We start from the raw sequence: 23393 nt of genomic DNA, 5'->3' as shown, positions 1-23393 counted from the left end.
TATGGGACGCCAACGATGCAAGCCATAGGCAGCTTCACCTGCTGAGCCACAGCTCCGGCACCTGACCGCCATCGTTTAAGCCGCCTTGTCTCTGATAGTCTGCTATGGCAGCCCAATTTCACAATGACAGGCAGGGAACAGGAATGAAACTGAGGTAACAACAGAAGCAAAGTCAGAAACCTCTTGAACTCAATATCTGGTCACTGAGATACCTTCTTTCCAGGATTCTATTCAAAAATGTAAAGGCCCTGCGGCTGGTGCTGTGGCATAGAAGGTTAAGCCTCCACCTGCAGTGCCGGCATCCCATACGGGCTCCAGTCCAAGTCCTGGCTGCTCCACTTCCCATCCAGCTCCCTGCTAATGTGCCTGGGAAAGCAGCAGAAGATGGCCCAAGGGCTTGGGCCCTCACACCCATGTGGGAGAAATGGAAGAAGTTCCTGGCTCCTGGCTTTGGTCTGGCCCAGCCCCGGATGTTGCACCCATTTGGGGAGTGAACCAGCAGATGGAAGATCGATCTCTCTCTGTCTCTCCTCTTGTATCTTTGCTTTTCAAATAAATAACTAAATCTTAAAAAAAATTAAAGGTCTTAGGTTTTATTTTGCTTTCTTTTTTTTATTAGTTGACAGGTAGAGTTATAGACAGTGAGAGAGAGAGAGACAGAGAGAAAGGTCTTCCTTCCCTTGGTTCACTCCCCAAATGGCCGCCATGGCCGGCGCTGTGCTGATCCGAAGCCAGGAGCCAGGTGCTTCTTCCTGGTCTCCCATGCGGGTGCAGGGGCCCAAGCACTTGGGCCATCCTCCACTGCACTCCCTGGCCACAGCAGAGAGCTGGCCTGGAAGAGGAGCAACAGGGACTAGAACCTGGCACCCATATGGGATACTGGCACCACAGGCGGAGGATTAGCCAAGTGAGCCATGGCGCTGGCCTCTATTTTGCTTTCTAAAGAAAGCTCTTTTGTTGAGGAAATGAATGAAGCCATGAACATATCTGAAACAATAATAATATGAAATCGGAGAAACAAACCTATATATTCATTATGTTTTGCTATTTTTGAATATAAGGCAAGTATCCTACCTTTACTCTTTAAAGATGTTTGAATAAGTTTACTGAGATCTAATTCTTACACCACAACATTTGCCTTTTTAAAGTGTGCATTCAGGGGTGCCTACTGTATTCACAGAGTTGTGCCAATATCACCACTACAGAGGGAGTCGCAGAATATTTTCACCATCCCCAGCAAAAACCCATCGGACCTGTCAGACGGGGCTCCCAGCCTCCCCTCCCCCAGCCCCTGGCACTCCCTATCTTACTTCCTGTGCCTGAGCGCCGCTCTGTTCCTACCTTTGCTTTTGGAAGCACACGTGGAAATGAACTCTGCTGTTTTTGGGGGTGCCAGAGTTTACCCTCAGATTCCAGAGGGAAAACAAATGACTTCTGGTCGACGACAGTTGGAAGCAGCCTAAGTAAACAGCAATAGAATTTAAGGTCAAAGTTGCTATCTTAAAAGCTTCTCAAATTGTAATTTTAAAACAAAGCTTCCTAGTTAAGATTATGTTTTATAGGAAACATTCTATCACTGATTACAATAAATTAGACCAATCTTTAGCATTTTTACCACCATAAAATTGCAGTTAACAGAAGAATTTCCGAGTCTGATAACGACCATTATATCATGAATAAAAAACTTTATCCCTGGCTGAGCTTATGTGACTAACAACTGACAGAATTATTGCACTATAAAACATTTCTTGGAAAAGACAAATACATAATGCTATATTTTGTCTAATAAAACCAAATTACAGGATAGCCAATGTTAAATATATTCCAAATGATGGTCACTAAGCAATTGACACCCATATGCTTTACATTTTTGCTATTTTATATAACTGCCAAGAGTTAAAGATCAGAGACGGTTAAAGAAATTCCTAATTAAGCACTGGATTGTTCCATAGAACAATGTAAAAACAAAATGAAATTGTAAGAACGAGTATACATGTATCCTGGTGTGCTTAAATTTTAAAATGTAGGGGTCAGTGTTATGGTGCAGTGTGTTAGGCTGCCGCCTGTGACACCGGCATCCTGTATGAGCACTGGTTCAAGTTGCAGCTGCTCCACTTCTCATCCAGCTCCCTGGTGATGTGCCTGGGAAAGCAGCAAAGGATGACCCAAGTGCTTGGGCCCCCACTCCCATAGGAGATCAGGATGGAGTTCCAGGCCCCTGCCTTCAGCCCAGCCCAGCCCTGGCCAGTGTGGCCAACTGGGAAGAGAACCAATGGATGAAAGCTCTCTCTCTCTCTCTCTCTCTGTCTCTCTGTCTCTGTCTCTGTGCGTGTGTGTGTGTCTCTCTGTAAATTACTCAATTTTTTTTTTAATTTAAAATCAGGCAATTTCTTTTTTATAAAGACTTATTTATTTATTTGAGAGGCAGAGTTACAGATAGAGGGAGTGCAGAGAGAGAGAAATTGAGAGAGGTCTTTCATCCACTGGTTCACTCCTCAAATGGCCGTGATGGCCAGAGCTGGGCCAATCCGAAGCCAGGAACCTGGAGTTTCTTCTAGGTCTCCCACATGGGTGGGGGGGCCCAAGCAGTTGAGCCCTCTTTCACTGCTTTCCCAGGCCATTAGCAGAAAGCTGGATCATAAGTGGTGCGGACGGGACTCAAACCATATGGGATGCCAGCATTGCAGGCAGAGGCTTAACCTACTATGCCACAGCGTCGCACCCAAAGCAGGCAATTCTTTAACATGGTCAACATAATTAAGATCAATAAAACTCAACTACCGCCGTCGCCGCAGCTCACTAGGCTAATCCTCTGCCTTGCGGCACCGGCACACCATGTTCTAGTCCCAGTCAGGGCGCTGGATTCTGTCCCGGTTGCCCCTCTTCCAGGCCAGCTCTCTGCTGTGGCCAGGGAGTGCAGTGGAGGATGGCCCAAGTACTTGGGCCCTGCACCCTCATGGGAGACCAGGAGAAGCACCTGGCTCCTGGCTTCGGATCATCGCGGTGCGCCGGCCGCCGCGGCCATTGGAGAGTGAACCAACAGCAAAGGAAGACCTTTCTCTCTGTCTCTCTCTCTCACTTTCCACTCTGCCTGTCAAAAAAACAAACAAACAAACAAACAAAAAAAAAACCAAAAAACAAAAAAACAAAAAAAAACCCCTCAACTACCAACAGAACTTTCAATCTACTGTGATATCTATTTTTGTAACATTATTACTAAAAAGCAACTTTACAGATTTCTGATTTCACTCCAAGATGTAAAGAGATTAGAAGTTGTCACTCCCATCCTTACAAGAAAAACGCTGAACAAACAAAATAAACCACAACTCTTCTTCTATCCATCAGAGACTGGAGATCAGGGGGCAAACTGGAGCCGGGGGAGGGGACTCGGACTCACAGCTCAAAGGGAACGGAGTCCTTCGCTGGAGCCAGTCCTGGGAAGAACGCTTACGGCCTGCAGGACCCACGGCTGGCGGTTCATGTGGGTCAGCCGTGTGCTGGGCACTCTGAGAGGCAGGTCTTAGAGGGTTCCACACCACTGTGAGCTTTACCACGCTCTCACTGTGGAGATCACAGAAGAAAACCCTCATGTGAAATATTCCCAGAGAATTCTGTTCTTTGTTCTGTTCTCTGTCATGAAGTCTGGCTTTCGATGAGGACAGGCATTTTACCGAAGCTTTAACTAACCTGGGAAAAGGAACTGGCCAACTCCAGCTCCCTGTAGCCCTCCTGCCTCATCTCAAGGTTGGGGGAACTTCTAGAAAAAACGTGTGAAGCTCAAAGACCCTTCAAAAGCCTGAGCCTTGATAACAGTGGTATAGAATGCTTCCCCGCCCCATGCACACCTTACCTTCGCGTCCACCCAGCCCCGTGTCATACAGGGATACAGATGCAAGAGCTGCAAGGGGTGAGAGTCTATCGAAGAAGGACTTTCCAGGAAAACTCCAAACGACAGAGGGGAGGGAGGAAGACACTGGAAGAAACGGAAGCCTCAGATACCTGCCGTTTTGGAATCCAGTAAACACGGAAAAATCCTCACCAGACACACATAAACCTTTGCACTAAAGGCCTACCTACCCCAGTTTCCATTACACAATACATCAGGCCTAGCTTCCAGAAAAAATCTTATAAGGTACATGAAAAGGCCAGTTATTAAAAAGCAGTCTGGGGACGAATGTCTGGCTTAGCAGTGAAGACGCTGCTTGGGACAGCATCCCTTATTGGCGTGCCTCGGTTCCTCCTGGATCTGCTCGCAACTCCAACTTCCTGCTAATGCACACCCTGGGGAGGCTGCAGGTGGTCGCTCACCCAGTTAGGTCCCTGCCAATCACTGGGAGTCCCATGTGGACCTCCTGGCTCCTGGCTTTGGCCTGACCCAGCCCTGGGACTTGAACTAGAGGATGGGAAATCTCTGTCTGTCTGTCTATCCGCCTAGCTTGCTCTTTCACTGTCTCTCTGCATTTCATAGAAAATAATGAAACATTTTTTAAAAGTGAAAAAAGAAATCCAAACATGCTCAAACAAACATAAACTAAGAGATCTGGTGTCAGAGACTTGTTTTGCAAGAAACGTTGAAACAAGTCCCTTGGAGAGAAGAAAAGTGAAATAGATCACATATCGGGTAGACAGAGCAAAAGGAAAACCCCGGGAAGTTCCCAGTGTGCTGTGCCCTGGCCCCAAGGCTCCTGGCTGGGCTTCCTTCTCCTCTGCATCTTCTAGGGTCTTCTCAAGCTTGTTTCATACGCAGTGCCCTGGGGTTTTAACCGTACTTGGTGAGAGGTATAGGAAAAACAATCCTCACATCGTCTTTCCAGAAGTGAGTCTCCACGTGTATTTTTTTTAAGATTTATTTATTTACTTATTTATTTGAAAGTCAGAATTACAGAGAGAGAGGAACAGCCACAGAGAGATCTTCCTTACTCTGGTTCACTCTCCAAGTGGCTGCACCAGCCAGGGCTGAGCCAGGTGGAAGCCAGGAGTCAGGAGCTTCGTCTGGGTCTCCCCCATCGGTGGCAGGGGCCCGGACATTGGAGTCATCTTCTGCTGCTTTTCCCAGGCCATTAGCAGGAAGCTGGATTGGAAATGGAGCTGCAGGGCACGGACTGGTGCCCACATGGGATGCCAGCGTCACAGGCTACGGTTTTACCCATTACGCCACATTGGCCTCTCTCAGTGCATTTCTAAAATCCTTTGGCTTCCGTGGATTATAGGTCAAAGAGTGAATATTTATTTATTTACTTTTCTTTTCTTTTTTTTTTAATTTGAAAGGCAAACAGACAGAGAAAAACACATAAATCTCCCAGCTACTAGTTCACTGCCCCCAGATGCCTGCAATAGCCAAGGCTGGGCCAGGCTGAAGACGAGGACACAGAACTTATTCTGGGGCTCCCATATGGATGGCAAGGACCCAGGTTCTTGGGCCATGATCTTGGGCCTCTCAAGGAGCACATCAGCAGGAAGCTGGGTCGGCAGTGAAGGAGTCGGGGCTCACACCTGGCACTCTGATGTGCTCTGCGGGCATCCTGAGCCTTGTTCCCACCACCACGCCAAATGCCCACCCCAAAAAGCAAATTTATTTGTAATTGTAGATCCTGATTTTTGTCTCTTAACATTTACTATGAGACATGTTCCGCATCACTGAAATTTCTTCAGCAATATCAGCTTTCATAGCTACAAATAACATTAACATGGATTTTTAAAAAGATTTATTTATTTATTTGAAAGTCAGAGTTACAGAGAGAGAGAGAGAGAGAGAGAGATCTCCCATCTGCTGGTTCACTCCCCAGATGTCCACACCAGCTGGAGCTGCACCGATCCGAAGCCAGGAACCAGGAGCTTCTTCCGGGTCTCCCACATGAGTGCAGGAGCCCAAGGACTCAGGCCATCTTCTATTGCTTTCCCAGGCTGCAGCAGAGAGCTGGATCGGAAGTGGAGCAGCCGGGACACAAACCTGTACCCATATGGGATGTTAGCACTGCAGTCGGTGGCTTTACCCTCTACACCACAGTGCTGGCTCCCTTACTGTGGATTTAATCATCATTTCACTGCCAGGGCAATTCCTAATTCACCGCTATTAGGTTGCTAGGACGAATGCACATATACAGAGATTCATGAATATCTCTCCTTTTTCCTGGGATAATTCCTGGAGCTACAGATGCCACATTAAAAGTAATAATTTAAAGAGCCATTGTTGTGGAATCCTGGGTTAAGCAGCTGCCTGTGACTCCAATATCCCATGTCAGAGTGCTGGTTTGAGTCCCAGCTGCTCTGCTTCCAATACAGCTCCCTGCAAGTGCACCTGGGAAAGCAGCAGAAGATGGCCCAAGTGCTTAGGCCCCTGCTACCCACAAGGGAGACCCAGATGGAGTTCCTGGCTTTAGTTTTGCCCAGGCCCAGCTGCTGTGGCCATTTGAGGAGTGGACCAGTGGACGGCAGATCTTTCTTTCTGCCTTTCCCCCTTCTCTCTGTCACTCTGCCTTTCAAATAAACAAAATACATTTTTAAAACATAATTCAAACTCACAGGAAAAATGAAAGGACAGTGTGCATCCAAGCGGATTACCAAATGCTGACATCTCTCTCTCCACCCTGCCCCTGCCCTCTGCCCCCTGCGACCAGAACGCAGACACAGGCCATATAACTGGGGCTTTCTGTTGCACAGAAACAACCCACAACAGATTGGATGCAGGGCGCTTCAGTAACTGCGTGACAGCGACCTTCTAATCCACACTCCCCATTCTACAGAAACCTCTTCTTCCCTCTCACTGGTCCCCACTATCATTTGCTTTGTTCTTGTTGATGTTTTCCCCCCAAAAGCCGGCACAAGGGAGGATAAAGTGAAGACGTCGGCATGGCTCCGATGGTGCTGGTCCAGATGGTGGTTCCCCCTCCCAGCGCCAATAAGCAAAGCAGGGTCGTTAAGAACAGTGTGAGCAGATATCGCAGGCTGTGAAATCTGCGAAGGCCAGCCCCGGCGAGAGGAGGGAAAGCGCTTTGACGTGGACGGATCAATGCCAAAGTGGGGACAATAGGGACGCCGGTTTTGAAAACTGTGCAAAAGCAATTTGAGCTCTCTGGAGGAAATATGACACTTTAAAAACTGGTATTTGTTTTATTTATTCAGGGAACAGGCAGAGAAAAGGAGGAGGAGGAGAAAGAGAAATCTCCCGGCCGGCGCCGCGGCTCACTAGGCTAATCCTCCGCCTTGCGGCGCCGGCACACCGGGTTCTAGTCCCGGTGGGGGCGCTGGATTCTGTCCCGGTTGCCCCTCTTCCAGGCCAGCTCTCTGCTGTGGCCAGGGAGTGCAGTGGAGGATGGCCCAGGTGCTTGGGCCCTGCACCCCATGGGAGACCAGGAAAAGCACCTGGCTCCTGGCTCCTGCCATCGGATCAGCGCGGTGTGCCGGCCGCAGCACGCCGGCCGCGGTGGCCATTGGAGGGTGAACCAACGGCAAAGGAAAACCTTTCTCTCTGTCTCTCTCTCTCACTTTCCACTCTGCCTGTCAAAAAAAAAAAAAAAAAAAAAATCTCCCACCCACTGGTTTACTCTCCAAATGTCCTTAACAGGCTCTGAAGCCAGGAGTCCAGAACTCAGTCTGGGTCTCCCACGTAAGTGGCAGGAACTCAGGTACTTGAACCCTCACCTGCTGCCTCTCAGGCGTGCATTAGGGGGAAGGGGAAGTCGGGAGAGGAGCAGGACTTGAACCCAGGCACTCCAATCTGGGACGCAGGCACCCCAAGCAGCGTCTTAACCACTGCACCAACCCTGCCCTTTTGCTGATCTTGTCACTGTCTGAAGAACAACTGCCGGGGGATTTTGCACGGCTGGCATCCATTGTTATCCTTCTGCGTCCACTACTCTGAACTACCAGGCTTCCCGTGAGCAGCCCTTGCTGGGCAATGAAGGAGTAGGGGCAGAATGCTGGAATGCGGTATCTGATCAGGATTCGGGTGTGGGCCTCGCCACTGGCCACCTGTGTGATCAGGGACTCGTTTACTCAACCTGTCTGGGCCTCGGTTCCCTTGTCTTTAAAAGGAAAGGGTGAGCATGCACCTCATGAGTTTACAGGGTGTCCTTTGCAAACTGCCAAGCGCTATGCAAACACTGATGGTGTGATCCTGATCGCGATGAGGCTGGTACTCACTATGTGTCTGTCCTGAAACACCTTAAAAATCTATTGTTATCAAGTGATAATTTCTCATATTATCCTATTGTCCAGGAGTAGTAGTAATTTAGAATAAACTTTTCTAATTTCCTGGGTGCCCATACACAGAATGAAATCCCATGTATCCGAGCAATGCCACGTCTCAGCTGCTCATAGAACTGTGCTCTGCTGTCAAAGAGCAACAGAGCTCTGCAGTCCTCATCAAACGCCTCCCCTCTCAGGAGGAGCTTCGGCCCGCGGCCTGGTGGCCTCCGGGGCCGTGAGCAGTTGGCTCTCAGCCTGACTGCCAGGGCCCAGCCCCTCATTCAGTGTCAGTGTGGTCCAACCCTTCACAGAGACAGGGTAGCAGGATTTGCAGGACCTGGATCTTGATCGTACAGAAGCAAGGCCTCTACGTGGCCAAAAGAACACTCATTCCAGGCTGTCATGCTCGTCCTGGGATCTCAAGCACAAATAATCTGCGTTAGAAATGCCAAGAGTGTTAAATGCAGTTTCGAGGACCCCTTCTGGAAAGCAGTGGGAAGGAACTGCAAAGCAGAGTTTGAGAAACATCACTCCAGGCCTGTGCTCTCACGCACAGAGAAGCCACTTCCCAGGGGATAGTGAGACAATGCCGTGGGCCATGGAAGCAAAGCATAAGATCTACTCACATAAAATGAGAAATTAACAAGACAGAATTTCTTTGCAGAGAGAGAAAGAGACAGAGACCTCCATCTTCTTGTTCATCCCCAAATGCCTACAACAGTCACACTGGGTCTCCCACCCAAGTCCTTATCTACTGCCTCCCAGGATGTGCAGTAGCAGGAAGCCAGAATCAGGACCAGAGCCGGAACACAAATCTTGGTACTCTGAAACAGGGTGCAGGGATCCCAACAAGCAGCTGAACAGCAAGGCCAAATGTTTACCCATGTACAACAGCTTAATACTCAGTTTGTCACTGGGTCACCCACAAGGTCATGTTTCCTGCAGCTCTGGACACATCCTGAGATTGCAGACTTTAAATCATAAAGACCCTGTGAATAGTGGGGCCAGCACCAATGCATTTGTTTCCAAAAAAGACTGCAGCATACCCATGCAGTGGGTTTATGGGTTTTTATTACTCAGCTTTTTTTTTTTTTTTTTTTTTTTTGACAGGCAGAGTGGACAGTGAGAGAGAGAGACAGAGAGAAAGGTCTTCCTTTGCTGTTGGTTCACCCTCCAATGGCCACCGCGGCCGGTGCGCTGCGGCCGGCGCACCGCGCTGATCCGATGGCAGGAGCCAGGAGCCAGGTGCTTTTCCTGGTCTCTCATGGGGTGCAGGGCCCAAGCACCTGGGCCATCCTCCACTGCACTCCCTGGCCACAGCAGAGAGCTGGCCTGGAAGAGGGGCAACCGGGACAGAATCCGGCGCCCCAACCGGGACTAGAACCCGGTGTGCCGGCGCCGCTAGGCGGAGGATTAGCCTAGTGAGCTGCGGTGCCGGCCCAGCTTTTGTTTTTTTAAAGATTTTTTTATTTATTTGAAAGCAGAGTTATAGAAGAGAGAGGGAGAGACAGAGAAAGAGATCTTCCATCATTCCCCAAATGGCTGCAATGGCCCAGGGCTAGGCCAGGCTGAAGCCAGAAGCCTCCATCTGGTGACTCCATCCAGGTCTCCCACGTGGGTGCAGGGGCCCAAGCACTTGGGCCATCTTCTGCTGGTTTCCCAGGCCCATTAGCAGGGAGCTGGATCAGAAGTGGAGCAGCTGGGACTCAAACTAGCACCCACATGGTATGCTGCTGCTGCAGGCTGTGGCTTAACCCATTGTTCCACAACACTGGCCCCTATTACTTAGTTTTAACTAAACTAAGCCTGAAAAAAATTCACATGGGTATTAAATTTTTTTTCTGTAATAAACACAGTATTTTGAAGATAGTGATAACAAACACTAGCCATGAACACCAAGAAAATAGTGCTGTTGACACTATTCCTCATAGCATGAGCTTTTGTTCTGCCCCATTAGAAAGTAAAAATGGGAGCTGGTGCTGTGGTGTAGCAGGTAAAGCTGCCTCCTGCAGTGCCAGCATCCCACATGGGCACTGATTCAAGTCCCAGCTACTCCACTTCCCATCCAGCTCTCTGCTATGGCCTGGGAAAGCAGTGGAAGATGGCCCAAGTCCTTGGGCCCCTGCACCCACTGGAAGCTCCAGGCTCTTGGCTTCAGATTGGCCCATTGTGGTCATTTGGGGAGTGAACCCGTGGATGGAAGACTTCCCTCTCTCTCTCTGCCTCTGCTTCTTCATAACTCTGTCTTTCAAATAAACAAGTAAATATTAAATAAAAAAGTAAGTAAAAATGATGAGGATCTAATCAAACTTAAGTCAGTCAAAAATAAAAATAAAAAAAAACAAACTTAATAAGTATCCTGAAGGCTAACTGAAATATGGACTTGTCCCTAACTCTCGTGAGTGCTGAACCTCACCTAAGTGTACAGTTGGTTCTGGGACCTTAGCTGCAGCCAGTATAAGCCCATGAGGAATAACAAGACAAGCAACCAGAATATTATCGTTATTATTATTGTTAAAAGCAGAGACACACGCAAAAAGAGACACAGACAGACAGGGATCTTCCATCTGCTAGCCTGTTTCCCAAATTACTGGGACTGGGCCAGGCCAAAGGCAGGAACCTGGAACTCGTTCCAGGTCTCTCATGTGGGTTGTAGGGACTCAAATACTTGAGCCATCATCTGCTGCCTCCTGGGGTGTGCATTAGCAGGAAGTTGGAATGGAAGCAGAGCCAGGTCCTGGGACACGGTGTCTTAATTAGTGCAACAAATACTCGCCCCAGATCATTATAATTGCTAAGCTGCATTAGGAAGACCAGAAAGTTTCAGGCTTTAGGGAGCAGGGTTGTGGTGCACTGGGTTAAGCCACCGTCTGCAATACTGGCGTCCCACATCAGAACCACTGTTTGAGTCCTGGCTGCTCTGCTTCCAATCCAGCTCCCCGATAATGCACTTGGGAAAGCAACGGAAAATGACTCAAGTTGTTGGGGCCCTGCTTCCCATGTGGGAGACTTGGATAGAGTTCCTGGTTCCTTTCTTTGGCCTGGCCCAGTCCCAACCATTGCAAACCATTTGGGGAGTGAACCAGTAGACGGAAGATTTCTCTGCCACTTTGCCTTTCAAAATAAATAAAATAAGAAAAGAGCTTTCAACTCTTAATAAAGTAGAAAAATTTTAAATATTTATTGCCTCTTGATCTCATGATCTAAAGTTTCTATGTTGGTGTACTTTAAAATATACTCACTATATGTGATAAAAATATACATAACTTATAAATAAATACACACATACTGTGGGTACGTGACCAGACATTTTTTGACTGATGCCTGTGTGCAATAAAAGGCCAGGTCCAGCTTCTGACCCAGCTCAAAACTCTCGTGAAATCACCTCTCTGACCTCCTGCCCGGTGTTGTGACCGAGCAGGCAGCACCTCAGCGAGTCACAGAAAACATCTTCCTACTTGGAGATTATAAGGACTTGGCCATGGAACCTTAGAAGACAAATGCCATGAGTGGACCAGTCCTGCTCCTTCAGGCATGAGAACCTGACGGAATTCTGGGTTCCATAACCTGCTTCACAAGTACTCTCCCAGCTGGCCCTGCCAGACTTTGAAGCCAAGTGTATCCATGTCAGGCTCCTAGCACAAGTGCAGGGCCGGGGGTGGTTAGCTACCTAGGAGCACAGCTAGCCCCCAGTCTCTCATCTCCTGGATTCTCCTCTTTCCATCTACTTTTGTTGCTTCTCTGCCTCCCTGAGCTGCACCCCGTGGCTCTCACCTGGACAGTCCAGGACCTGCCCCAGGCTTGTTTACTTTGAAGACCCCATTTGGACTTTGCTCCAGTGTTTAGACCTTGAGCCACCTCATTTCATTGCAAACTACATGTCACTTTAGCACCATGCAGCCACAGCTAGGACTGGGAGAAGCCCCCACCACTACCTCCAGGCTCATGGGACCCATTCAAAGTTGGCAGGCTTCCTGTGCTCCCGAGAGGGAGGCCGATTATCAACTATTATACTGAATGGGAGAGATGTGACCCCAAGGGCCACTCACAGGTGCCTGCTCCGTGTCTCCTGTCAATGTCTTCCTTCACTCGTCCAGACCCTAAGAAGGGGCCAGGACACTCTTGAGAAGGAGAGAAGCACTGTGCAAGTAATATCTCCTTCAGACACATTCTGTTTAGTTCCCTGTGAGTTGCAACTGCTGCCTAGTTAGATCTTTCCAGCTATCTTAATCTGCACACCTGTAGGCCAGAATCCCTGTTCTCCATCCGGATGAGAGGAGAACTGAAGGACTGGATTCTTACATTAGAGCTGGTGACAGACCCCTCTTTGCCTGTTACTCATCCCCACCCTCTCCGTCCCGAGTCTTTCTCATTGGTTGCTTATAGGCGTGGTCCCTTGAACACACACTCTCCACCTAGTGTGGACCTCCTGCCTGCCCCCTGCAGGGGCCTCCCACTTTGCCCTGCTGGTCTCTCTTGATTAAGAGTCATCATATTAAGCTGCCAAAGTAACCTCCCAATATTTTCTTCTATGAGAGTCCCTTTTAGGATTTTCTCTATAGATTCTTTGTTTTAAAAGATTATGTGTATTAATTTAGTTGCAAGTTTTAGTTTTAGTCTTAAGTTTAATAATTAAAGATATAAATGACCAAAAAATAAAGCATTCTTCCATTATAGACTAGTACATTTTACCTCTTTAAGCTGTTTAAGTGTGTATTTTTGAAATCTTAGACTGGTCACGGTTTTATTTTAGGAATTTAAAAGTGTTTAGATGCTTGCAAACATCATTTTATGATCTTTCATTAGCATGACAGAAAAGCCACCAGATTTAGAGTCAGAAGATTGGATTATTGAAATTCCCACCATGAGATCTTGTGCAATTTATTCAAGCTTATTTTGCTCATCCATAAAACAGAGGTAGCACCACGCACAGTGTTGGCATCCAGATTACTGAGAGGATGGATGTAGAATATGGGGTGGAGGCGGGCACCTGGTTCAGTGACTCAGGTGCTGCTTGGGATGCCTCTGCTGCCAATTCCAGGTCTCCACCTGCACCCTGCATCCTGCACGACAGCAAATGATGGCTCAAATATCTGAGCCTTTCAAATAAAATTCCATAAATAATGCATTTTTAAAAAACTGTAAAGTGCTTTATAAAGCACATATCTGACCTCTGGCCTCAGTGCTCCCAGGACTATTGAAGGTGGCCTGTGGTGGGTACTCTGTGCATGTCCGTGGTCTTCTCTTCGTTTCCACTTCCCGGACCACACACCTGCTGCTTCCCTCTTCCCCAGATCAAGCGCCTTCTGCATTAGGAAGTCCCAAGCTCAAACCAAACAACCAGAGAGCACTCTTTCCTACCAAGCTGACTTCTCGGCTATCAGTTCGGATCAACGCCTCCTCTACCTTCTCAGCGCCCACGACCTCACAACGTGGGGTCACCCTTGAGTGTCACCCATTCGACGTCGACACAGTCTCACGTCCACTGAGATTCCTTCTAAATGCTTCAAATCTAATCTCCTCTTTCAGTCCCCTGACATCCTCTCTGTCTACACCCACACACCTCCGATTAAACTTCGAGTCGCAAGGGCAAGGTCTGTGTCTGACTGTACATCTCTGAGCCCTAACATTGTGCTGCTCGGTAAGCAGCCGCCATTCAACAAATGTTTGTTGAATAAATGAATGCAAGATAAATGAGTGCATGAATGTGTGGGTGTTTCTGGTAACCTAGCCTCTGGCTTCTCATCTCCAGGCTACGTGCATTCCCATCCACTCTGTACAGCATTTTCAGATTAGTTTTTATAAAATGCCACATTTGGCATGTCATCATTTGACATCAGAACCTTCAATGGCTTCATACTTTCTCTGAAGATGAAGTTAAACTTTCCTCTTGCCCAAGCTGCCCCCCACTTTACCTACTCCATTTCCTCCCACTTCTCCCCTCCAGGCCCACGAGTGCCGGCTGTTGTGCCTGCTCCCTCCACGGTTCTTCATTTGTGCTCTTGTCTCCTCCTCACCAAGCACTGTGCTTTCCTTCCTGCACGCCTGAGCCCGAGTCCAGCTTGACCCTTCCCAGACTACAGTCGTCCACGGTAACCACTCCATGTTATGATCCCCCTTGTACTTACATCACCCTCTTTAAAAAAAAAAAAAGATTTTATTTATTTATTTCAGAGGTAGAGTTACACAAAGAGAGGTAGAGGCAGAGAGAGAGGTCTTCCATCCGCTGGTTCACTCCCCAAATGGCCACAATGGCTGGAGCAGAGCCAGTCGAAGCCAGGAGCTTCTTCTTGGTCTCCCACCGGGGTGCAGGGACCCAAGCACTTGGGCCACCGCTTTCCCAGGCCATAGCAGAGAGTTGGTCCGGGCCATATTGATAGCTTTCCATGACTCCTTGTGCACTATTTCTGAACTTGATGTCACTATCTGATACTAGTCACTTATACTGGGTACATGTATGAAATGCAAATAGGGGACACAAGGTTTTTTTTAGCTTACTACAAAGTTTTAATCTACATTCACTCAAACTCAGGAGGCCTACAGGTAAAAAGATCCAAGGTGAGGTGACCCCACTTCTCTTTAACTCAATCCTAATTTTAATAAATCATTGCAGAAGATTCATTACAGGATGGATAGTTCAAGCAAGCTTTTATTATTCTGTGCTGCTTATCCTGGGTACCAAAATCACCTTTACAATAAAGCACACACAGGACATAAATAAAGTAGTATGTAATCTGAATAGTGCAAAAATGTCTCCTTTAGGAGCTGAGTTTTAGATACTTTTCACTAAAAAAGAACAATAATAAAGAATAATGCTAAAACCTGGGACTTTGAAATTATTGTCATGGTGCCAAGCACTAGAACGCCACAGAAGTAAACTTCATTAAAGTCCAAATTTTAAGATAAGAGTCAGAGAACTTAAAACGCTTCCATAGCCTTGGAAATTCATGACTGGAGCATAGGGAGATTACTGATGCCATAAACAGGAGTGTCAATTTGTAAAGTCAACAACAGGAGTCACTGTGCACTTACTCCTCATGTAGGATCTCTGTCCTTAATGTGCTGTACATTGAGATTTAATGCTATAACGAGTACTCAAACAGTATATTTCACTTTGTGTTCCCCTGTGGGTGCAAACTGTTGAAATCTTTACTTAATGTATACTAAACTGATCTTCTGTATATATAGAAAATTGAAAATGAATCTTGATATGAATGGAAGGGGAGAGAGAGCGGGAAAGGGGAGGGTTGCAGGTGGGAGGGAAGTCATTGCAGGGGGTGGGGGAAGCCAATGTAGTCCATAAGCTGTACTTTGGAAATCTATATTCATTAAAAAAAAGTTAAAAAAAAAGTCCAAATTTTGTCACTAACTTCATTTTGTTTTTTTAAAGATTTGTCTATTTATTTGAAAGGCAGAGTTACAGAGGTGCAGAGAGAGAGAGAGAGAGAGAGAGAGGTCCTCTATCCCCTGGCCCATTTCCAAAATGGCTGCAATGGCTGGAGCTGGGCCAATCCAAAGTCAGGAGCCAGTAGCCTCCCCCCAGGTCTCCCATGCAGGTGAAGGGGCCCAAGGACTTGGGCCATCCCCACCACCTTCCCAGGCCACAGCAGAGAGCTAGATTGGAAGTGGAGCACCCAGGACCCAAACTGGCGCCCACATGGGATGCCAGCACTGCAGGTGGCAGCTCTACCCTCCATGTCACAGTGCTGGCCCCTATTTTATTTTTATTAACATTTTAATTATACGTATTTATGAGGTATAGTGTGACAAGTCAATACATGTACTTGATGTGCAATGATCAAATCAGGTTAGCATTTTCATCTTAAACATTTAAAAATGTTTTGACTGACTGACATTTAATAACTGTACATTTATGGGGCACAGTGTGATATTTCAATAAACCTACAATTGAAGTTACTAGAATGAATTGAACAAAGCCAAGAAAATATTGCCTTTATACTCACCTCATCTGAATGAGAAAGGTTATTTTTTATGTTACTTTGGGCTCTAAAGTGGTTATTTTACTTACCATCTGGAAGTCTGAACAGTATATAAATTCTCAGTGATAGGAGTTGTTAACACATGATGGTTTACAACATTTAAGTACTTCTCAATGTGAATCTGTTATAGAAAAGTCAAAGTGTAGGCCATTAGAGCGGACTTAAGATCTCAACGAATTTATTTCATCTCATTTGGTTAATCCTCTAAATTGTGTAATTAAACCAAAAAAACACACAACATCCTATGTGTTACTGCATGTTTCAGGTATCATTAGGCATCTCAAGGTTGAATTAGCTCCACCACCCCAAAAAGCATCACAGACGTTGAGAATTGAGCCTGAGTGACCTGTAGCACTGCGTATACATGACACTGCACAGTGAGTTCCTTAGCCAGGGAAATGCACTGGGCAATGCGGACATAGAGTAATGTCTTTCTCTTACAGGGACTTCAAGCACACATCCGAGGAAAGCATTTGGCCTTTAGGTACGGATTACATCACGTTTCTCATGGCTGATCCCGTGGTATGAAGCTGACTGCATCGTAGACTGAAAGTGTAAAATCAGAGCAGAGACAGGGAAACTAAGAGATCTAGAAGATGGAGGCAGACTTTGTTTGGAAGCTGGATCCCTTTAGCTAACACATCTTGGCTTCATGAATGACTGTTATGCTGCCCTGAAGTTTGGGTTCTTCCCTGACCTTTGATATCTTTAGAATGATGAAGTTTCTATGCAGTATACTTCCCTGTTCCAAATTTGGTATATTTCTTTGGTATATTTGGTAAAATATAGTTTTACCCACTTGATTCCAATATTACAAAAATGAGTAACTCAAAATACTGAAACCATTATGGAAAAATAAACTCTGATTTTTTAGAATCCTAGTAAATCCCATAAATCTGCATTATGCTGGTATGAATTCTTTTTGGTTAGGAATATTGTTGGGGCCGACACTGTGGCTCAGCGGGTTAGGCCTCCACCTGCAGTGCCGGCATCCCATATGGGCACCAGTTTGGGTCCCGGCTGCTCCATAGCTCTCTGCTATGGCCTGGGAAAGCAGTGGAGGATGGCCCAGTCTTTGGGCCTCTGCACCAGTGTGAGAGACCAGGAAAAGGCTCTTGGCTCCTGGTTTCAGATTGGCACAGCATCCCACATGGGATGCCAGCACTGCAGGTCGTGCTGTGGCATAATGGGTAAAGCCTCCCCCTGCGGCACCTGCATCCCATCTGGGCACCAGTTTGAGACCCAGCTGCTCCACTTCTGATCCAGCTCTCTGCTATGACCTGGGAAAGCAGTGGAAGATGGCCCAAGCCCTTAGGCCCCTGTAACCTAGAAGAAGCTCCTGGTTCCTGGCTTTGGATTGGCGCAGCTCCTGCCGTTGCGGCCATTTGGGGAGTGAACCAGCAAGATGGAAGACCTCTCTCTCTCTCTGCCTCTCCTTCTCTCTCTGTGTAACTCTGACTTTCAAATAAATAAATAAATAAATAAATATTTTTAAAAAGGAATATCGTCATGCCTTTATTTATTTTAAAGATTTTATTATTATTATATTTATATTTGATTTTTATTAATATCATATTATAATGTTATAGTGTTAATAATATTACTAATTTTATTAATATTAGTAATATTCACAATATTAATTGATAATATTAATAATGTTAATATTAGCATTATTAAATAATAATATTATTATATTATTAACAGCCAGAGTTGCACCCATCTGAAGCCAGGAGCCAGGAGCCTCTTTCAGGCCTCCCACCCAGGTACAGGGGCCCAAGGACTTGGGCCATCTTCTACTGCTTTCCCAGACCATAGCAGAGAGCTGGATCAGAAGTGGAGCAGCCGGGACTTGAACCTGCACCCATATGGGATGCTGGTACTGCAGGCAGTGGCTTTACCTGTTATGCCACAAGCCAGCCCCATTATCATTATTTATTAAATTCTAAGTTCTTTCCATCAAAACACATTTTAGAAGTCACCACTGCATAGTTTTACATGTAATATCCTTAAATATAGAATACATGATGTAAGTTGATCAATCACTTAACAATTATTCTAATTTGAAAAACTAACAGAATAAGAAAGTTGATGACTGCCTTAAACCCAACTCTGTTAGGAAACCACACAGGTCCTATGAGAACCATAATTGCTTTCCTAGAGGCTCGGTTCCATCCCATTTTTCATTTAATTATCTATAGCTCCACTTACTCTTAATCCTATTTCAGTTCTCTGGATTGCCGTATCAAGATGCTGAATGTCTAGAGTCTCGCCTTTCTCTTCAAGCGGGAATTCTGTTAATTTCTCCTTTAACTGATGGAGGTCATCATGGACCTGTAGATAGGGAAAAAATGTAAAATATTGAAAGAATGTGCACACAGTCTACCTATAGCAACTATTTATCTTACTTCTTTGTTATGTGCTTGAATTGTTGGAACCACATAGTTGATTTTATGGTCTTCATTGAAAAGGCCCATTTTTATGGTTTTAAGACCTTCTTTATTTGGACCATTCCATCAAACTGTTATTCAGACTTTGAAAAACCAAGTTTTCATACACTTTCTGTTTTCCCACACCCCTTAGACACAGATGTAGGATCACAGTTCGAATGGCTTCTGTTTAATCAAGCAGTAAAGCAGGAGAGTCACAAATGATAGGAAGTCGGTGGCTGACTCCAGAGTCTACAAATCGGTTAGGAAGGAAGCAAACAGGAAGCTTCTAGCTCAGAGATTCTAGTGGAATCAGTGCCTCGTGTTGACCGGGCCTGCTGGCTTTCCGTGCTAGCTGGAGCTTCCCCACTCAGTGCTCTGAAGAAGCAGCTCTGTGTGTACTGCGGCCAAGACTTTGTTTTATGTAGTGAGAAATGAGAACGATCCGTGAAGAAAAGGCGCCATATGTTATTACTTGAACATTTTCCTTCAATCTGTATTTTCCTTGGAAATGCGTATCGCTCTCTAATGTCAGGCACCCTCAGAATAAAATGGGCACCACGAAATTGGAGAGCAGATGATTCTCTGCATTCATATTAGAAACCAAACTTCGGATAAATACAGATGGCACCAATTATTGTATGGGCTGCTGCCACAAGAAAAACATTTTGTTATGCAAATTTATGAATCCAACACCTGTTTCAGCAACAGTCACACCACTAACAATCTGTGGTCTGGGTTGCTAAAGGCATTTTGAAATGGTTACCTTTTCTCTGTCAGGATAACTGGACCCACACATTGATCTAGTCTATGTTATTGATTACTCTCGAATGTTCCCAGAGAGCCAAGTCCTGTATTCAAAAGATGAGATTCTGCGTCTTTTCACTGATGGGCATCACAGTCTGGCAGACACATCTGGTCATTTGTACTCCGCACAAATTGTCATGTAAAGCCTTCGGGGCTCACAGATTGGAATCTGAACACACCTCCTGCTTGCTTGTAGGCATTAAGGATGGAGATGTACTTCTTTTGATTGTTTTGTCCAAATTACTGCTGCGAGCTGATTTACCATCCACTGTTTGAAAACACTTATAAAGTACAAAGAGGCAATTCAAGGGCAAGGCCTTTTCCAGGCGTGTGTGTGTGTGTGTGTGTGTGTGTGGCTCTTCTTTTCAATGCATCAACATTTTCTCCTCTAATATTCGCAGCTCTGTGTGTGTTTATGTAATTGTCTGTCAACTGCTGGAAGTAGTGAAAACTGCTCTGGATTCCTCATCAGGGTGCCAGAGGTTTGGGATTTCCCTCTGCTTTGTGTGGACAGCAACACTACTTCAAGGACTTGTGAGATGATATGCAGCAGGACCTAACAGGAACTCAATAAAAGGTAGCTGGGAGGGCGGGTGTTTGGTGCAGCAGTTAAGACACCACTTGGGACACCTGGAGTCCATATTGGAGTGCTTGTGCCTGGGATCAAGGCCCAGCTCAGCTCCTGAGTCCAGCTACCTGCTCATGCGTGTTCTTAGAACAACGGGTGATGGCTCAAGTAGTTGGGTCCCTACCACACATGTGAGAGACCCACATCGAGTTCTAGGCTTCTATCTTCGACCTGGCCTGGCCCAGCCCAGCTATTGTGGGCATTTGGGTAATGAACCAGCAAATGGGAGATCTTGCTGTGTCTCGCTCTGTCCCTCTGCCTTTTACATAAATAAAAACAAATTTTATTAAAAGGCAGCTGGCCACAATTTGTAGCTTTCACACTGACTAGTCACGGGGTCCCCATGTACATCATCCACATTTTCTGAACCTCTAGTTTCTTCACTAAGGAAAAAACGAATTACCTACTTCCAGAATTATTGAATGAAAATGAGGTACATGCATGAAAATGAGTCAATATAGACTTTGTTGACAGATCCATATGAACTGAATCCTGCTTCCTCTTTCCCTAAATGGAACTCAGCAAAGTTACTTCACCTCTTAGAGGGTTAGTGTTGTCATCTGTAAAATGGGGATACTAAGAGCTGCCTCCAAATGGTGGCAAGAATAAAACAAGGTCAAGTAGGTGAGGTGCTCTGGGCCATGCTAGACAGACACAAGGCAGGCATGGGACAAATGTCAACACTCCTCCTCTGAATCCTGAAACCAAGTGCAGCTCCTGGCTGTGACTGACACCCAGGCAATGGTCCCTGAATTGAACTGCTTCCTTACTCTTTCCAGGGAGCTTCGTACTTTCCTTGCCAGTATTTTCTCCTCCGCTCCAAATAACCACCGTCTGCTTGTGTAATTGCAATAGACACAAGCACTGCACTGGAGGAGGTGTTATCCTAGGCTTGGGGAGCAAGAGAGATGATGTTCTAAATCTCTGGTTTTTTTCTTCACACAGCTCCAATCCACCACACTGAACTTTTACATGTCACCCAACATTTCTGGGGCCACCAAATGCATTGTTTTCCATCAATTTTCTGCTTAGATTATTATTTTGACTGGGGACAAAAATTGAAGCCCATATTTAATGCAGAAAAGATCTGCTCTAAAATTTAAAAGAATCATGATACCAGACTACATGTGGTCAGAAGTAACATGACGATTCCACTTTATTCATGGCTACTACAGAGTTTGTTGAGTCGTTATCATAACTTCAAGTTATTTATAACCCCATTAGTTTTTTATTTGAGAGGCAGACACACAGAGAGAAAGACAGCTTTCATTCACCGGTTTACTCCTCAAATGCCAGCAACGGCTGGGGCTGGGCCAGGGACAAAGCCAGGAGCCAAGAACTCAGTCCAGGTCTCCCTCTTGGATGACAGGAACCCAATGACCTGAGCCATCACTGCTGCTTCCCAGGCTTTGCATTCCCAGGAATCTGGGAGCAAGAGCCAGAGCAGGAGCTGGGAACGAAGCGCAGGCGCTCTGATGGGATAGCGCCCTAGTTAAGATACTAGAGTCTTAACTGCTAGGTTAAACACCTGCTCTCCCATCCCACTCCCCCATTCAGTTTTCATTGTATGCTCCTGGCAAATCAATCAAGAGGAACTGATAAGAACGAGAGTGAAAATATAAAACTATCTACTTAGCTCCAATATCTCCAAAGTTAGTGTTAACACAGAGCTACTATTCTCTGATTTATAGTAACTAATATAGAGTACAAAAAACGTAATGTATATGAGTGAAATTGGCATTTTGAGACTTGATTATTTTTTAAAGATTTGTTTATATGAAAGGCAGGATTATAGAGTGGGGAGGGTGAATCGTCCACCTGCTGGACCAGGGAGAAGCCAGGTGGCAGGTGTCCAAACACTTGGGTCATCTTCTGCTGCTTTTCTCAGGCCATAGTAGGACGCTGGACCAAAGTGGAGCAGCTGAGACTTGATCCAGTATCCATAAGGGATGCCAGCATCACAGGCAGCGGCTCTTTGTATTGTGCCACAACACTGGCACCTTGATTATTGCTTATAGCCCTTGTCTATATTCTTGAGGGACAATGTGTTTTTCTATTTACTACTGGTTGAATTCTTCACTCAGTGGAGGATTAAGCTTGTGATTATAAAGTAAATTGAAAGTATATCACAGCAAAAATTAAAAGAAAGAAAGGAAGGAGGAGGGAAGGAGAGATGGGTGGGAAATATCATTTGTGTTCTTAAAACTGTATATTATGAAATACATGAACTTTGTTCCCTTTATATAAAAAGACATGTTAACATTAACTTTCCCTCTTCTTCCAAGAATTTAGACTAAAAAACAGACTAAACTTAAAAATAAGCGTACTCAAGGGGCCGGCGCCGTGGCTCACTTGGTTAATCCTCTGCCTGCGGCGCCAGCATCCCATATGGGTGCCAGGTTCTGTCCCGGCTGCTCCTCTTCCAGTCCAGCTCTCTGCTGTGGCCCAGGAAGGCAGTGGAGGATGGCCCAAGTGCTTGGGCCCTGCACTTGCATGGGAGACCAGGAGGAAGCACCTGACTCCTGGCTTCAGATTGGCACAGTGCGCTGGCCAGGGCGGCTATTTGGGGGGTGAACCAATGGAAGGAAGACCTTTCTCTCTCTCTCTCTCTCTGTCTCTCTCTCTCTGTCTAACTCTATCTGTCAAATAAAAAAAAAATAAGTGTACACAAAACTTAATTTACATAAAAGGGTACGAGACCAGATAATCTAATAATAGCTGGTATTTATTGCTACACTTTGTGTTATCCTACATTTAATTTTTATAAGATTCCCATGAAGAAGTTAATACACCTTCATTTCATACAGGCTAAGTAACCTGTGCAAGGTGGAGCTATTCAAATCCAGCTGGTCGGACTCCACAGCCTCCATGAGTGAGCACATGCTTAATACACAGAATTACAGAAAGGTGAAATTTGGTAAAAATTAGTGGCAAAGGCAGGATATAAACACCTAGAGGAACACAAGGGGCAAAAGGAGACTTAATGATGAACTGAAAAGGTTGGAGAAGGATGCTCGCATCTGCTCTGCCTAGGGGCCTATCCACAATATGTCCATCTTTGGTCAGTTTCCCTTCCATGATATGATGATGATAACATTATATCTGACAGCCACATTGTACAGATTAAATGAGTTAACACTTATACAGTACTTAGAACACTGTATGATATAGTATGTCAGCTTTGATTATTGTGATTTGCCTCTTTGAAGTCCTACTACAGTTTTTATTTTACAATGCAACCTACAGCGGCTCTCCAACTTGAGCATGAGAATTATCTAAGGGTTCGTAGAAACAGACTGGAGGGCCCCGACCCCGGGGCTTCTGACTGGTAGGTCTGGGGTGAGG

General features: G+C 45.9%; 1 protein-coding gene across 4 annotated transcripts in view; it reads right to left on the bottom strand.

The window, feature by feature from the left end:
• Positions 1–23393, bottom strand: part of IQCH (IQ motif containing H) — a 232755-nt gene that overhangs the window by 206713 nt on the left and 2649 nt on the right. For all 4 annotated transcript variants that reach the window (XM_008268850.4, XM_051821802.2, XM_051821803.2 and 1 more), the window contains exons 2-4: positions 18396–18518; positions 16217–16308; positions 1342–1459 (exon numbers count right to left, since the gene is read on the bottom strand). In XM_008268850.4, coding sequence (XP_008267072.2) covers positions 1342–1459; positions 16217–16308; positions 18396–18518 — 333 coding nt within the window. The remainder of the gene's footprint in view (positions 1–1341; positions 1460–16216; positions 16309–18395; positions 18519–23393) is intronic.

The sequence above is a fragment of the Oryctolagus cuniculus genome, chromosome 12 (genome assembly GCF_964237555.1).
Source record: "Oryctolagus cuniculus chromosome 12, mOryCun1.1, whole genome shotgun sequence".
Taxonomy (NCBI): domain Eukaryota; kingdom Metazoa; phylum Chordata; class Mammalia; order Lagomorpha; family Leporidae; genus Oryctolagus; species Oryctolagus cuniculus.
The sequence above is the reverse complement of the archived record's forward strand: the minus strand, read 5'-3'. Positions and strand labels throughout refer to the sequence as shown.